Raw genomic sequence first — 15,305 nt, 5'->3', positions numbered from 1 at the left:
CAAAGTAAATTTTCAAAGTACATGTCTGTCACTAGATGCAATCCTGAGATTCAGTTTCTTCCAGGCATACTCAATAAATCCATAGTAGAGTCAATTAAAAAAAAACCAATTGGACATTCAACCAGTGTACCAAAGACAACAAACTGCAAATACACAAAGAAAGAAAGAAATAATAAATAAATAAACAATAAATATCAAGAACATGAGATGAAGAGTTACCTCCTTTGCTTCAAGAGCTGATGGTTGAGGGGTAATAACTGTTCCTGAACCTGGTGTTGTGAGTCCTAAGGCTCTTATAGCACCTTCCTGTTGGCAGCAGTGAGAAGAAAGCGTGAGCTGAGTAGTGGCCATCCTTGACGATGCATACACTTTCCTGCGACAACACTCCGCGTGGACGTGTGCAATGGTGGGCAAGCCTTTACCTGTGAAGGACTGGGCTGTATCCGCTACTTTTTGTAAGATTTTCCATTCAAGAACATTGGTGTTTCCATAGCAGGCTGTGATGTAGCCGGTCAATATACCCTTAATGTGCTGGGCCCAGGACAGGTTCTCTGAAATGATAACACCAAGGAATTAAAAGTTGCTGATCCTCTCCACCTCTGGTCCTCTGATGATGTCTGGCTCACAGATCTTTGGTTTTTTCCTCCTGAAGTCAATAATCAGCTCCTTGGTCTTGCTGAAATTGAGTAAGAGGTTGTTGTTGTGGCACTACACAGCCAGATTTTCAATCTCCCTCCTATATGCTGATATGTCATCAACTTTGATTCAGCCTACAACAGTGATGTTTTGACTTGAAAATGGCTTTGGAGCTGTGCTTAGCCACAAAATCATAAGTATAAAGTGAGTAGAGCAGGGGCCAAGCACACAGCCTTGTGACCCTGTGCTGATAGGGATTGTGGAGATGTTGCCAATCTAAACTGATTGGTGTCTGCAAGTGAGGAAATTGAGGATCTAATTGCACAAGGAGGTTTTTGAGGCCAAGGTCTTGAAACTTATGATTAGTTTTTAGAGAATGATGGTATTGAATGCCGAGTTGTAGTCAATAAAAGAGCACCCTGATGTATGCATCACTGCGTCCTAATGTTCCAGGCTTGAGTGAAGAGCCAATGAGCTGGCATCTGCTGTGGATCTGTTGTGTCCGTAGGCAAGTTGGAGTCAATTCAAGCTGCCCCTCAGGCAGGAGTTGATATGTTTCATCACTATCCTCTCAAAATACGTCACCACTGTGGATGTAAGTGCGTGCTACAAGACAAATAGTCATTGAGACAGCTCAGCCCATTCTTTGTGGGCACCAGTTTAATTGAAGCCTGCTTGAAGTAGGTGGGTACCACTGACTGTCAAAGTGAGAGATTAAAGATCTCAGTGAACACTCCAGCCAGTTGATCAGCACAAGTCTTTAGTCCTTGGCCAGGTACCCCATCTAGGCCGAATGCTTTTCACCCTCCTGAAAGCTGCCTCAGACTGAAATCACAGGATCATTGGGAGATGGGGGAGGTTGTGATGGTTCCTCCATGTTTTGATGGTCAAAGTAAGCAAAGAAGTCATTGAGCTCGTCTGGAAGCAAAGCCCTATTGTCACCTACATTGCTTGATTTTACTTTATAAGAGGTGATAGCATTTAAACCCTACCACAACTGTAGAGCATCCTTCATTGATTTAAGTTTAGTCCTGAATTGCCACATCACCCATGAGATGGCTTTCTGGAGATTATACCTGAAATTACTTGAGATTGTAGTTTCATGTATCTGCAAATTTATTGATCTGGCCTTGTACATTTGCTTTCAACTCAATACTAACACCAGCCCCTGAAGCACCCCACAAGTCACTTGACTCCATTCAGAGAAACAACTGCTTCCTTTCATCACCCTCTGCTTCCTACCTTGATTCCAAGGACCTAACCTTTCAGACCAGCCTTCCAGGTGGGACCTTGTCAAAGGATTTGCTAAGGTTCAAATAGACATTGGCTTACACTCAACTACCTTTTTAGTTATCTCTTCAAGATAAACTCTAACAATGTTCATCAAGCATGATTTCATTCACACAAAGCCTATCTGGCTCCCCCTAATCAGAACTGTCTATCCAAATGCTGGTAGATCTTTACAGTACGTCTCCCACTATTGATGTCAGGCCGACAGTTCTGCAGTTCCCTGGTTTGTCTTTGCTACACATTTTTAAATAGGACAACATTAGCCGCTTTGCAGTCTTTGGGAATTTCACCAGTGGCTAACAAAGCAAGTATCTCCATGAGAGCCTCCAGCGTTTCCTCTCTAACCACCCAGAATATTTTCTTCTGAAGAGTATTCTTAATCTTTTTACAATCACCAAGGGATTTGCTGGATCCCATCCTCCTAAACCCAGTATATGATTCATTTTTCTTGACTGAAGCCTCTCGTCAGCCAAGGTTCCCTAAATTTGCTAGTTCTAGACTTCACCCTAATGAGAACCTGTTGCTCCTAGACACTTTAATATTGCACTCTTAAAAACTTCCTATTTGTCATTCATTCCTTTCCTTTCAAACAGACTCACTTAATCTCTGCTAGATCCCGTCTCTAATTTCCCCCAAAATAAGCCCTGCTCCAGTTTAGGACCCTAACCTGAAGTCTTGCCCAATCTTTTCCATCACTATCTTAAAATTAATAGAATTGTGGTCTATAGAACCAAAGTGCTGCCACTTCATTTATTTGCCCTGCCTCAATCCCTCAGAATATTCAACATTTTTGGTCAAAACTCTGCATCAGGAGTCCTTGCAGGGTTTCTAACCAAAAGGTTGACAATTCCTTTCCTCCTGTAGATGAAGCATGATCCACTGAGTTCTTCAGATTATAACATCTACAGTATCCCGTGTCTCCATTACAGACAATGCATTGTATAGTAATTGAGTGTGCCCATTTAATTTAATGTGGTCGTGTAATTATGACAGTTAATGAGGTTGATTTGCATCATTCTGGTTATCAGTACTGTAATCCACATGGCAATCTATCCTAATGCTATGCTCTGTTATAAAGCTTGACTATATTATGCTGCTGTTAGCATTGGAATTTTTAATCAGTTTGTGATATTTAAAAAAGGAACAATTTTCAGATTTTCATTGAAGATTACTGCTTGCAGTGCTTTGTATACTTTATATGGTTACCTCATTTTTGCCACCCATCAAATTTATCGAAACTAATTCCACTTGCCTCCATTAATTCCATATCCCTGAATGCCTTGCTCATTGAAGAACTTCTCCGAATGTTGTTACTGTGCCTGTCTCCACCATATTCTGCATGGAGGTCGGTGACCAGCGGTGTGCCTCAGGAATCTGCTCTGGGACCCCTTCTCTTTGTGATTTTTATAAATGACCCGGATGAGGAAGTGGAGGGATAGGTTAGTAAATTTGCTGATGGCACGAAGGTTGGGGGTGTTGTGGATAGTGTGGAGGGCTATCAGAGGTTAAAGCAGGACATTGGTAGGATGCAAGACTGAGCTGAGAAGTGCAGATGGTGTTCAACCCAGATAGTTGTGAGGTGGTTCATTTTGGTAGGTCAAATGCGATGGCAGAATATAGTATTAATAGTAAGACACTTGACAGAGTGGAGGATCAGAGGGATCTTGGGGTCGAGTCCATATGACACTCAAAGCTGCTGCGCAGGTTGACTCTGTGGTTAAGAAGGCGTTTGGTGCATTAGCCTTCATCAACCGTGGGACTGAGTTTAAGAGGCGAGAGGTAACGTTGCAGCTATATAAGACCCTGATCAGACCCCACTTGGAGTACTGTGTTCAGTTCTGGCCACCTCACTACAGGAAGGATGTGGGAACCATAGAAAGGGTGCAGAAGAGATTTACAAGGATGTTGCCTGGATTTGGGGAGCATGCCTTAAGAGAATAGGTTGAATGAACTTGGCCTTTTCTCCTTGGAGCGACAGAGGATGAGAGGTGACTTGACAGAGGTGTATAAGATGATGAGAGGTATTAATCGTCTGGATAGTCAGAGGCTTTTTCCCAGGGCTGAAATGGCTATCACAAGAGGGGAGGGCACAGTTTTAAGGTGCTTGGAAGTAGGTACAGAGGAGATGTCAGGGGTAAGTTTTTTATGCAGAGAGTGGTGAGGGCGTGGAATGGGCTGCTGGTGATGGTGGTAGAGGCAGTTATGATAGGGTCTTTTGAGAGACTCCTGGATAAGTACATGGAGCGTAGAAAAATAGAGGGCTCTGGGTTACCCTAGGTAATTTCTAAAGTAAGTACACATTTGGCACAGCATTGTGGGCCGAAGGGCCTGTATTGTGCTGTAGTTTTTTTTATGTTTCTATCTCTTCTGGCAGCTCATTCCAGATACCAACTACTCTTTCTCTCTCCAGAAAATGTGCACCTCAGATCCCATTTAAACTTCCTCCCTCTCACCGGAAACCTACCCCCCCCCCCCCCCCATACCTGTTATAGAGAGTGGTCTTTGGGAAAAGACCCAGGCCACCTACCCGATGTATGTTTCTCATAATTTTATATACCCTAAATTGTTTTCAAGTTGAGGGGCAACCTTTTCACCGAAATGGTGGTGCATGTATGGAATGAGCTGACAGAGGCCGTGTTTGAAGAAAGTAAATGGAAAACTTTTAAAGGACACTTGGCACGTACATGGGCAGAAAAGGTTTAGTGGGATTTGGGCCATACACAGGCAAATAAGACCAGCTTAGGTGGGTATCTTGGTTGGCATAGACTATTTGGGCCGAAGAACCTGTTTCCATGCTGTATTACAGAAATATTAATTATTTTTGAAGCTGCTTTCTGCTTGTAAACGGGTTCCCTTTTCACTGTCCATTGGAGAGGAAGTGGATTTTAAACACCTATTGAAACAGCTTAACTAAATCCACTGTACATTTTGAGATCTGAGTATTGGTAAAAACGTCTTAAATATTGGGGTATTATCCAAATAAAGTCAGCAATGGTGGACTGTTTTGAAACATATAGTTAATAATTCAAGGCAAAATGTTATGTTTTACCGTAATTGGCTAGTGCATCCCATTCTGTTTCTTCACTGAGAAGCTCCAGTGAGTGCTAGTGTTTTTAACAACTGAACATTGACAGAAAGGTGAAGTTGGCTATATCTAGGAAATCTTCAGTTAATGAGAATTAATTATTATTTCTGATTTGTCAAAACCTGTGAAAAGCTTGTGTGTTGGTAATGAATAGCGAGCATGCCACCCAGAGATGCTGAGTTATCCCATCTTCTTGTGGTACTGCAGAGAGCATTGTGCAATGGTTCTCCACAGAGCCCATTCTTATGAGATTGCGGAGGCTGGTGTTGTCAGCTGCTTGAGAGTCTGCTGTCTTAGTGTACAGCATTTTGTAATGGAAGATGGCAGTTTATTATTCATTGCTTTATATGCTGTGCTGAAATTTGCATAAACTCTCCTTGAGATTGTTGTATCTGCGATGGCCCTTGTGTTCAGTTCACATTGAATGTTCAGTCTGTTAATATACTCATCGTGATTATCGCAGTACATATATATTTTGTTAAAACTAGTTTTCTTTCTTTCAGTGTTTCTTTTAAAGCATTACTGTCCTCAAAGAATACATGTGTTGGGGACAGTGGAAGTGGATTCCAGATTAAAATGCTGTTTACTTAACAGATCATTCTGATTGAATGTGACATACTGATTTTTTTTTTCATTTCCTTTCAAATGATGATTGTTATTTTATCAAGGCACCAGCAAGTGAATGCCCAGCTTGCCTATATTTGAAGAATTCAGCCTTAGGTGTAAAGTTTACCTTTGGTTGAACTGTACTGTGCAGTATTTGTTTGAATTCTTGAGAGAATGTAGTAGATTGATCCATGGTGCATCACTTCTGATTATCTACTGCCAGCCCCTACTAGTTCAAGGGTACTAGTCTGGAGTAATTGCTCAAAATGTTATAACAATGCTAGAAGGTGTACAGGATTGAGATATATCTGCTAGTTGAGTGGTGTTGAGGCAACAACCTTGCACTCCACATCAGTAAGACTAAAGAATTGATTGTGGACTTCAGAAAGGCTAAGAAGAGGGAACATGCAGGAGTGCTCATAGAGAGATCAGAAGTGGAAGGAGTAAGCAATTTCAAGCTCCTGGGTGACAATGTCTCTGAGGATCTATCCTGGACCCAACATATCGATGCAGCGACAAAGAAGGCATGACAGCAGCTATATTTCATTAGGAGTTTGAGGGGATTTGGTATATCACCAAAGACACTCTCAATTTCTACAGACATACCATGGAGAGCATTGTAACTGGCTGCATCACCATCTGGGATGGGTGGGGGGGGGGGGGATGTGCAGGATCAAAATAAGCTGCAGCGATTTGTAAACTTAGTCAGCTTCATCATGGGTACCAGCCTCTGTAGTATCCACGACATCTTCAAGGAGCAGCGCCTCAAAAAAGCGACATCCATCATTAAGGACCCCCATCACCAGGTCATGCCTTGCTGTCATTGATACCATCAAGAAGGGAGGTATAGAAGCCTAAAGCCACACACTCACTGATTCCAAAACAGCTTCTTCCCTCTCCCATCTAATTTCTAAATGATCATTGAACCCATTAACACTACCTCACTATCTTTTTATTTCTATTTTTCCACTACTTATTTAACTAATATATATATTTAATGTAATTCATATTTTCCTGTTATTATATATTGCACCATCACACTGAACACGGGAGCCCCCCCAGGGCTGTGTGCTCAGTCCACTGTTGTTCACTCTGCTGACCCACAACTGTGCAGCAACAACACACAGCTCGAACCACATCAAGTTCACTGATGACACGACTGTGGTGGGTCTGTAGTCTAGTGTAGTTTTTGTGTTGTTTTACGTAGTTCAGTGTAGTTTTTGCATTATTTCAATGTAGCACCATGGATCCTGAAAAACGTCATCTTGTTTTTACTGTGTACTGTACCAGCAGTTATGGGCGAAATGACAATAGAAAGTGACTTGACTTGACTTGCAATGTACTGCTGCCGCAAAGACAACAAATTTCACAGCATATGGCGGTGATATTAAACCTGATTCTGATTCTAAGCCTCTGTCTCAGAGTAAATGGTTATTTACTGAGTTTAATTGATTGGAGGAAAATTTATGATTGCTTTATTAAAAAGTAGTAGAAGCTTCTCCTTAAAATTATACAGTATGTATTTCAAGACAGAAAATAACTGTTCTTGATATTCCACACTGAAAATAAATGCAATGGATCACTGGTCCAGATCTGTGCATAACTGTTAGTAAACTTTACTCTAAGGAAAGGGTTTATCACAGGTTATGTCACTTGTTGCTATGATTTTATTGTGTACACTTTGCTCTTAATTTAAGAAGATGTTTAATTTTACAATGAACATTGAGTCGAGTGGCAAAACACCCCTGTGGAGCTCTTCAGAGCATTTCATCTTCTGAGTCTGTAGATTTTAGGTGCAAACTGCCATTTCATAGAAAAGCTCTTTTTTTTTAAAGAATTCTAAAATCGATTTGTGTGACATTTTATGCATTTCCCAAAGATCAGTTGTCTTACAGTTCTGTAAAACTCCAATATCAATTACCTTTTCCATCCATTTAAGCTCTATGGAATCACAAACAACCAAACCTTCCCGGCCCCCCCACTGCATTGATGTAGACTTTCCAGTCCAAATGTGACTGCACATTGAGTGTTCTTTGGTTTTATAGCATATTTTCATATTTCAAAATATCTCAGAAGTTTGTAGGATACAGAAAAAGATAAAATGTTGTTTTGGAATTTTAGCATCTGAAGAGTCTCATGTGTTTATAAATCTTTCTCTGGTATCTGTATTCAACAAACTTAACTGTTGTTTCATTGCCTTGCAGAGAGTTTTCAACGTTTTGTACCCAATGCCTCCAGACCAGAGGAGACACGTTAGTATAAACTCTGCACGCTGGCTTCCAGAGCCTGGGCTGGGCCTGGCCTATGGGACCAATAAGGGAGACCTAGTCATTTGCCGGCCTGTGTAAGTAGCTTTTAATATTAAAGTACTTATTATTCCAAAGCTATTCCCTTAAAGGAATTGTGTTTTAGAATATATAAATGACTCGGTGTAAAGTGAACATACTACTTTCATCCATAATAGCTGGTACTGTACAATAGAACAGTAAGATTAACCTTTGTGTGAGTTCAATGATATGATCGTTTCAAGGTTGATGCTTATTTCACAATTGTGCAGAAACAGCTTGTATTTCATCGTCTATCCTTGGAGGATGGAAAGGGTAATAGGTGGCAAGTCGTCTAAGTGTAGATGTGTTTCAGAGACTGCTGATGCATGAATGCAAAGGGATAGGATGGTGTTACGAACCCCGTAACTGGGTCACTTACCAGCAAAGATAGAGAGGTCCGTTGAAGTCTGATGGTACTATTTTTAACAGTATTTATTAGTAAAAATACACAAAAATAATATCAATGCAAACATACAGATAATATACGTCGTCAATACTAAATCTAAAAGTGCGGGTATAATAATAATCAATAAGAAATAGCTCTATCGTAGTCTAGGGGATAATGTATTGTCTGATGGAAATATAAAAGTCACTCAGTTCATTCAGGCTGCAGCCTTTGGTTGGAGTCAAGAGAGATTTTTAGAAAACTTGCCGGCTTTCCTTTTTATGATTTCGATCCTTCGGAATTTCATTGGTGTGGCCTCTTCTTTAGCTAAGCCGTTCTTCCGTGGTAAGCCCGCCAATTCCCAGGCAAGGGAAAAGGACGCACGCGAGCCCCCCACTGGCTGTCGCTATTAAACGCTGTCACGGGATTTCTAGCATTTCTCCTGGTGCATCTAAAGGGGTTGTTCCCCAGACCCTCTTTTATCCTTACTCACGGGGTCTCAGATGTCAGTCAGGTTGGGATGATGCAATCCCTCAACCAGCCCACTCTGGTCATCCCCTGAGAGCTTCAATGAATAGTACAGTACTCAATACACAATTCCGTCTCCAAGAGACAATGGCCATTATCCGTGGCTTTGTCTTGCTGAGGCCAGGACACATTCCAAACCCTTGTGGATTCTGCGTGTCCCTCTCTCTCTTTTCCTGGGTCCCAGACCCGAATTAATAGCGATCTTGCGATTCTCAAAAAGGAGGGGGCTACTTTGTACCCTTCGGCCCCTCAGAGTTGTGGCACATTTGTAACAATGGATTGAGAGTTTGGGGATCATGTGGCGAGGTGATTGGAGTGAATGGAGGTTTGCAGAGATTAGAATGATTGATGTGCATTTATGGGTTAATAGTACAGACTAGTTTTATAAAACTAAATAGTAGTTTTACCAAATATTACTTTCGGTAGTCTTCAGTGTTTGCTTAGACATGATAAAATTATTACATTTATAATTGAGATTTGTAATTATTAGAGTTTGCATTTTTTTTTTAAAGATAAAAGCTTTTTCTTAGGGTCATATAGTTGGCCAAAACTTCTGTCTGGACCTATTTGGAAGTGAAAATGAGAAACACCTCGCGTGAAGGGAGTTCGAAGGCTTGAGCTCTCTTTTGCCATAGCCATTCTGAGATGCGTATAGGAGGATATTTGGCAACAGTGTCTCTGTGCATTTGGGTCACAGATCAGTTGTGATCTCATTGAATAGCTGGTGAATCAGGTTTGAAGGACTAAGTAGTCCATTTGAGCTCTGATGTTCCAAATTTGATAATGCCCTACTGTACCTGCAGCAGTTCTTCGCCAAGCACTGGAAAAGAACCTGGTTTGTCAGAACATTTTGTTTTTCATATTACTGTATCTACAAACTTCCCATTCAAAATCATACTTGGTGCCTATTGAAGTTTTCTTTTGGCTGGAAAACAAACATAGATAGTTTGTTTTCAGTTCACATCCTTTTCCTCTCTAAGCTGATTGAGTCATAAGAACGTAAGAAATCAAAGCAGGAGTAGGCCTTCTGACCCATAGAGCCTGCTCTGTCATTCAATAAGATTATGGCTGATCTGGCCATGGACTCATCTCCACCTACCTGCATCTTCTCCATAACCCTTAATTCCCCTACTATGCCAAAATCTATCCAACTTTATCTTAAATATATTTACTAAGGTAGCCTCCACTGCTTCATTGGGCAGAAAATTCCACAGATTCACCTCTCTGGGAAAAGCAGTTCCTCCTCATCTCCATCCTAAATCATTTCCCCCAAATCTTGAGGCTATGTCCCCTAGTTCTATTCTCACCTATCAGTGGAAACAACTTTCCTGCCTCAATTTTATCTATCCCTTTCATAATTTTATATGTTTCTATAAGATCTCTTCTCATTCTTCTGAATTCCAGCGAGTACAGTCCCAGGCGACTCAATCTCTCCTCATAGTCTAACCCCCTCATCTCTGGAATCAACCTGGTGAACCTCCTCTGCACCACCTCCAAAGCCAGTATATCCTTCCTCAAGTAAGGAGATCAGAACTATGTGCAGTACTCCAGGTGTGGCCTCATTAGCACCCTGTACAGTTGCAGCAAACCTCCCTACTCTAAATTCAATTCCATTGCATTTGCCTTCTTGATAGCCTGCTGCACCTGCAAACCAACCTTTTGTGATTGATGCACAAGCACTCCCGAGTCCTTCTGTACAGCAGCATGCTGCAATTTTTTACCATTTAAATAATAATCTGCTCTTTCATTTTCCCTTCCAAAGTGGATGACCTCATATTTACCAGCATTGTACTCCATCTGCCAGACCCTTGCCCACTCACTTAACCTATCTATATCTCTCTGCAGACTCTCTGTATCTTCTGCACAATTTGCTTTTCCACTCAATTTCGATACACTACACTTGGTCCCCTCTTTCATATCTTTAACGTATATTGTGAACAGTTGTAGGCCCAGCACCGACTCCTACGGCACACCACTCACCACTGATCGACAGCCAGAGTAACGCTCTGCTTTCTAATAGTTAACCAATTCTCTCTCCGTGCTAATACATCACCCCCAACTCTATGCATTCTTATCTTACGGATACATCTTTTATGCAGCACTTTATTGAAAGCCTACTGGAAATCCAGGTAAATAACGTCCATCTGTCCCCCTCTATCCATTGCGTTTGTTATATCCTCAAAGAACTCCAGTAAGTTCATCAAACAGGACCTGCCTTTGCTGAATACGTGCTGCCTGATGGATCCATTTCTTTCCAGAGCACTACAGCACAGAAACACAGCACATATAGTCAATACCAAACTATTATTCTGCTTCATCCCAGCACCTGGACCATAGCCCTCCATACCCAGCCCATCCATGTACTTACCCAAACTTCTCTTAAATTTTAAAATCAAATCTGCATCTATCACTTTCACTGACAGCTCATACCACACTCTCAACACCCTCTGAGTGAAGAAATTTCCCCTCATGCTCCCTTAAATATTTTACCTTTCATCCTTAATGCATGTCTTCTATTTGTAATCTCACCTTCCTCAGTGGAAAAAGCATGCTTGCATTTACCCTATCTATACCCCTCATAATTTTGTATACCTCTGTCAAATTTCCCCTCATCCTCATACGCTACAGGGCCGAAAGTTCTACCTATTCAACTTTTCCCTGTAACTCAGGTCATAAAGTCCCATTAACATCCTTGGAAATCTTCTCTGCACTCTTTCAATCTTATTGATATCTTCCCTGTAAGCAGGTGATCAGAAGTGCACACAGTACTCCAAATTAGGACTCTCCAACATCTTGTACAACTTTAACATAACATAACAACTCCTGTATTCAGTACTTTGATTTATGGAGGCCAGGGTGCCAAAAGCTCACTATACATCCCTATCTACCTTGATACCACTTTGGATCTGTATCCCCAGATCCCTCTGTTCTACCACATTGCTCACTGCCCTACCACTCGTTGTCCTCCCTACCATGGCTTGTCCTCCCAAAGTACAATACCCCACACTTGTCTGCATTAAATTCCACCTGCCACTTTTCAGACCATTTTTTCCAGCTGGTTTAGATCCACTAGAAGCCTTGGTAGCCTTTCCCACTGTCCACTATGCCCTCAATATTGGTGTCATCTACAACTTTGCTGATCCAGTTTACCACAAACAACAACAGACTCAGCACTGATTCTTGCATCACACCACTAATCACAGGCCTCCAGCCAGTGAGGAACCATGTACCATCAAATTTTAGCTTTTTCCGCAAAGCCGATGTCTAATCCTGAATGCCAAGTGACTGAACCTTCTTGACCAACCTCACATGCAGGATCTTGTCAAAGCTTTTACGATCTTTGAACATATTGTAAGTATTAATGTTCTGGTTACATTATACTGCTTGTAGTCTACAATTTGTGTGACGATTTCCAAACAATTTAAGGCTAGAAAATTAATTAATTTTATATTAATTTCTCATAAATATACACACAAAATACTGGAGAAACTCAAGAACTCAAGCGATATCAGGATTTCCAGTATCTGCAGAATTTCTTCTGAATTCTTGCAGAATTCCCACTGTAGGAAACATCCTCTCCACATCCACTCTATTGAGGCCTTTCAAAATTCGATAGATTTCAATGAAGTCATGCCTCATTTTTCTAACTTCCAGTGAGTACGGTGCCAAGGCCATCAAATACGTCTCATATGATAACCCTTTCATTCCCAGAATCATTCTTGCGTACCTCCTCTGAACCCTGTCCAAAGTCAGAATCCTTTCTTTGATAAGGGGCCCAAAACTGCTCACAACACTCCCTCACCAGTACCTTACAAAGCCATTATCTTCTTGCTTTTATATTCTACTCCTCTCAAAATGAATGCTTAATATTGCATTTGCCTCCTTACCACTGACACAACCTGCAAGTTACCTTCAGAGAGTCTTTCACAAGGACTCGCAAGTCCCTTTTCAGCTCAGGTTTTTGGGTTTTCTGCCCATTTAGAAAATGGTCTATGCTTTTGTTCCTTCCATCAAAGTGCATGACCATACACCTCCCAATACCGTATTCCATCTGCAACTTCTTTGCCCCATTTGTCTAAGTGCTCCTGCAGACTCCCTGCTTCCTCAACACCATCTGCCCCTCCACCTATTTTTTCATCATCCACAATGCCATCAGTTTCATCATCGAAATTATTGACATGTAACATAAAGAACGTGTTCCCAACAGTGACCCCTGTGGAACACAACTAGTCATCGGCAGCCAACCAGAAAAGGCCCCCTTTATTCCCACTGTTTGCTTCCTATCAATCAACCAATCATCTATCCATGCTAGTGTTTTCCCTGTAATGTCATGGGCTCTTATATTATTAAGCACAATCACGTAAAATCCAAGTACGCAACATTGACCGATTCTCCTTTGTCTATCCTGCTAGTTATTTCCTCAAAGAATTCCAACAGATTTTCCCTTGAGGAAATCACACTGACCTTGGCCTATTTTATCATGTGCCTCCAAATACCCTGACACCTCATCCTTAGCAATCAATCAACTTCAACATCTTTCCAACCACTGTGGTAAAGTTAACTGGCCTATAATTTCCTTTCTTCTGCCTCCCTCCCTTGAAGAGTGGAGTGACATTTGCAGTTTTCCGGTCCTCTGGAGCCATTCCAGAATCTAGAGATTCTTGCAAGGTCATTACTAATGACTGCACAATCTCTTCAGCCACCTCTTGCAGAACCCTGGCATGTAGTCCATGTGGTCCAGGTGACTTATCCACCTTAATGTCAATTCTTCATTTTCTCAAACCAACTCTAAAGTAGTTTTCAGGAAATGATCAGCATTAAACAGATACAATGAATTCTCTGTTAAAGCATCCAATCCACATTAAAATGAAATTCCACAAGATGTTTGAGTTAATATTGAATGGTTCTTATTCCTTGAGCACCAGGATAACAGATAATTGTACAATTATATTAGGTTATATCAAACATAATTGTGTCACATTATATTGGAATATATATTCAGTCGGCACTGTATTAGGTATACATATACACCTGCTCATTAATGTGAATATCTAATCAGCCAATCATCTGGCAGCAACTCAATGCATAAAAGCATGCAGACATGGTCAAGAGGTTTCGTTGTTCAGAATAGTGAGTAAATGTGATCTAAGTGACTTTGACAATGGAATGATAGTTGGTGCCAGACGGAGCAGTTTGAGCATCTCAGAATCTGCTGATCTCCTGGGATTTTCACACACAATGGTCTTCTCAAGTTTGCAGAGAATGGTACAGAGTCAGAAACATCCAGTGAGTGGCAGTTCTGTGGGTGAAACTGCCTTTTTAATGTGAGAGGTCTGAGCAGAGTGGCCAGACTGGTAAAGTACTGTAATTGAAATAACTGTGCTATAGCAGTGTTGTGCAGAAGTACATCTCTGAACAAGCAACATGTCAGACATTGAAGTGGATGGCTTCAACAGCAGAAGACCAAAAACGTACACTCGGGCTAGTTTATTAGGTACAGGAGGTATCTAATAAAATGCCCACTACATGTAACTCATAAAAGAAGTGATTTTTAATACCTGTGATAGAATTAAAGACAGACAAAATGCTCCAAGTTTTTTTTTGTTGTCAGTTAATATTTTATTAGAAATTCTCAGTTTATATGGGAGTAGTAGAAGTACACGCAACATGTAAGCAACTGTAATATTGTAAAATATCACAGAGGTTGACTCAAACTATCAGAAATGTGAACCCAAAGGAGCTACATTTTATTTTGCATCAGCTTTGTATTAAAGACGGTAAGGGCCTTGCCTTCAAGTTCTTTCGTATTTTCTTTGTCCCTCAAGCGAGTTTCTCTCTTTCTCCTGTCAGTGCTCTTGACGATTAAAGAATTCCTCCAGCAGTTTCATTGTAAGTAACAGAGAATGAACAAACCTGACAGGCAGCTCAGAAGTGAAGATCCGTAACACAGGATGGAAAATCTGCATTTCACGTTTTTGACACGCTGAGCAAGAGTTGTTTTTAGTATTTGTCGCACAAACCAAAATATCTTCAAAGTAATTTTTGTAGCTTAAAACAATGAAGGTACTGGTTAATCTCTCATCTGTAGATTACTGAATAAAATGTCACATTGCAAGGATACCTCTTGTGTAGAAATGTGTTGTGGTTGTTTAGTAGCACACTTCAATACCAAATCCTCCAGTATTGTTTTAGTAATACAAATACAGAACCTATAAAAAGTATTCGAACCCCCCCCCCACCCCCCCGGAAGTTTTCATGTTTTATTGTTTTACAACCAGCCGGCTGGTGGTGTAGTGGCATCAGCACTGGACTCCAGAGCGAATGGTCCGGAGTTTGAATCCAGCCGGCTCCCTCGCACACTTTCCATCCCTGCTGGGTTGAGCATCGAGCTAGCAACTCAACCTTGTAAAAAAACAACTGGAGAATGCTACAGAAATGCCATATGATG

General features: G+C 41.1%; 1 protein-coding gene across 4 annotated transcripts in view; it reads left to right on the top strand.

Annotated features, from left to right (window-relative positions):
• Window positions 1-15,305, top strand: part of LOC140729445 (activating molecule in BECN1-regulated autophagy protein 1-like) — a 397,371-nt gene that overhangs the window by 311,128 nt on the left and 70,938 nt on the right. For all 4 annotated transcript variants that reach the window (XM_073049187.1, XM_073049188.1, XM_073049189.1 and 1 more), the window contains one exon: window positions 7,822-7,961. In XM_073049187.1, coding sequence (XP_072905288.1) covers window positions 7,822-7,961 — 140 coding nt within the window. The remainder of the gene's footprint in view (window positions 1-7,821; window positions 7,962-15,305) is intronic.

Source organism: Hemitrygon akajei, chromosome 6 (genome assembly GCF_048418815.1).
Source record: "Hemitrygon akajei chromosome 6, sHemAka1.3, whole genome shotgun sequence".
Lineage (NCBI taxonomy): Eukaryota > Metazoa > Chordata > Chondrichthyes > Myliobatiformes > Dasyatidae > Hemitrygon > Hemitrygon akajei.
The sequence above is the reverse complement of the archived record's forward strand: the minus strand, read 5'-3'. Positions and strand labels throughout refer to the sequence as shown.